General features: G+C 40.0%; 1 protein-coding gene across 3 annotated transcripts in view; it reads right to left on the reverse strand.

Annotated features, from left to right (window-relative positions):
- Nucleotides 1–2,500, reverse strand: part of oca2 (oculocutaneous albinism II) — a 110,029-nt gene that overhangs the window by 75,617 nt on the left and 31,912 nt on the right. For all 3 annotated transcript variants that reach the window (XM_047813048.1, XM_047813049.1, XM_047813051.1), the window contains exon 13: nucleotides 650–788. In XM_047813048.1, the coding sequence (XP_047669004.1) occupies nucleotides 650–788 (139 nt within the window). The remainder of the gene's footprint in view (nucleotides 1–649; nucleotides 789–2,500) is intronic.

Consider the following 2,500-nt stretch of genomic DNA (forward strand, 5'->3'; position numbering starts at 1 on the left):
GATTACATTTGTCATGCTTGTTATATTTATGTTAGCTTTAAAGAATTAAAGAATGGATGCACTGGAATCTTGCGATTGGGGTCTGGTGCTTTCTCTGCACCACCAGTGCAGGTTACATTTGGGTTTTATTAGCTTTAATTTATATTTTATTAAAAGCTTATATGGAGAAAAATGCCCAAAACTCTTATTTGTTTATATTTCAGATATTATTGCTAAGAATATAATCATAGAGATTTGGAGCTGTTTCTCAGATGATTTTAAAGCCACCGTTTAAATCACGTGTGAAACCACATTATATAAAACCCCACTCACTGTAGACATGCTTCTAAATTTAATTACAGTTTTGGGTGCCAATACTTTTGGATTGTCTATGCCATGTTAAAGGAGGTGTCCATAACATAGCAGACGGCTCTAGTTAAAGGAGACCCGGCTCCAAAGTTCAGTGAGTAGGTAAAGAGGGGATTAGTCACAAAAACAAAAAGAATGAAAGCGAACGTGATGCTACGTGATGCTACATGATGCTACATGATGCTACATATGCTACATGATGCTACATGATGCTACATGATGCTACATGATGCGACCACCACCGTGCTTCCCTGTGTCTTGTGTATTAAATGTTAGCGTGTCGTCTCCTCATGGGTGGTACCTTTTTGCGCAGGTCTTGGTTGGAGACTATGATGACGTTGGGGGGATCTCCGACCGCTGTCGCAGCTCCGCCGATGTTGGTGAAGATGACCTCAGCGATCAGGACATGTCTCGGGTCTAAATTCAGCACCTCACATAACCTGTATTCAAACACACACACACACACACACACACACACACACACACACACACACACACACACACACACAGAAAGAAAACAGAAACAGAATGTCTAATAATGAATAATAAAAGTATTTTATTGGTGATGAATCCTTACAGAGACAGAGTGAGACAGAGTGAGAGAAAGTGTGTATGTGTGTGTGTGTGTGTGTGTGTGTGTGTGTGTGTGTGTGTTTGTGTGTGTGTGTGTGTGTGTGTATAGAGTGTATATATATATATATATATATATATATATATATGTGTGTGTGTGTGTGTGTATGCATGTGTGTGTGTCTGTGTGTGTGTATGCATCAACACGATCATGAGGTACAAATCTCTCAGAAATATGTCTCAGCAGCGAGGATGATCCTGACACACACTCACACACACACACACACACACACACACACACACACACACACACATATGTAATTAATGATTAAAAAAAATTACAAAAATGGTTTGTTTATTTGTTATTATTATGTATTTCTATATTATTTATAAAATAACTTCTAAAAAAAATCATAAAACTGTGACATTAAACCAAGACATTAATTATGAATAATTTCTTTATAGATATATGAAACCCTTAGGTTACTCAGAGTATACAAACTTTGTGTATGAAGGCACAGAAAGTGATCTAATGCCCCTTTTCCCCCCGAGGCAGTTTGAGTGCAGGTTCGGAGCCTAATTTAGAACCAGTTCTTTCTTTTTCGACTCCCAAAGCACCGGCTCTAAAGCAGGAAAAGTGGTTCTTAAGTAGAACTAAAACGTTGCTGGTCTAGACTTAAGAACCGCTTGTGTCAGGGGGTGTGGGCGGGGCTATGGGCGGGGCTATTGTTAGCGCTTTGATAATGTACTTTAATATGGACTGGGGGCGGGGCTACTGTTAGTGCATAATGTACCTTAAGTACACTAATGTTTAATACACTTTTACTTTACCGCAATATGAACAATTATCAGCACACATGATAGTAGGTAGCTACATGCTAAGGCTAACGTTTTTCTGTGTTAAGGATAAAATAATGTGGTGGCGCTGCTCAGCGGCTGACACGCACATGGGAGCTCTGATTGTCTGGTCAGTGTTTGTTACTAGTATATGTTGCTTTTCTTCTCTTTTGTGAATCGTCAAGTCCTGTTTTTGAACGATTCGAATGTAAACGTCTGCAACTGGATGTAAACAATGGATGGTAACAAGATTTACTTGGAACTTTTTTGGCGATTACTTTACTATCTCTACTTTTGTCAAACGCCGAGCCATCCAGGATAATCTACGGTAGACATCAACTACTTCTGCTGGGCCTTACAACACAGCTGCAGTGGACACCTCCAACAGATTTTCCTGTGGAATGTCTTCACCTGAACAGCGATCTACCAGGATAAAGAGAAAGCGTGGCTCGAGAGGAGGTATTAAACGCCGCGTTCATGCAAGGGGATTTAAACCTCCACTACCCACTATACATGTAGTCCTCTCCAACGTGAGATCGCTAGGGAATAAATTAGATGAACTCCATGCCTCTACGCAATACCGGTATGAATACAGAGATAGTTGTCTGATATGTTTCAGTGAGACTTGGTTAAACAGTGCAATGAATGATGATAGTCTTTACCTACCTGGCTTTGGTACACCATTAAGACTTGATAGAGAACAACAAGCTACGAGGAAATCAATCGGTGGAGGGTTATGTACTGT

This window comes from Tachysurus fulvidraco, chromosome 5, assembly GCF_022655615.1.
Source record: "Tachysurus fulvidraco isolate hzauxx_2018 chromosome 5, HZAU_PFXX_2.0, whole genome shotgun sequence".
In the NCBI taxonomy this organism is placed as follows: domain Eukaryota; kingdom Metazoa; phylum Chordata; class Actinopteri; order Siluriformes; family Bagridae; genus Tachysurus; species Tachysurus fulvidraco.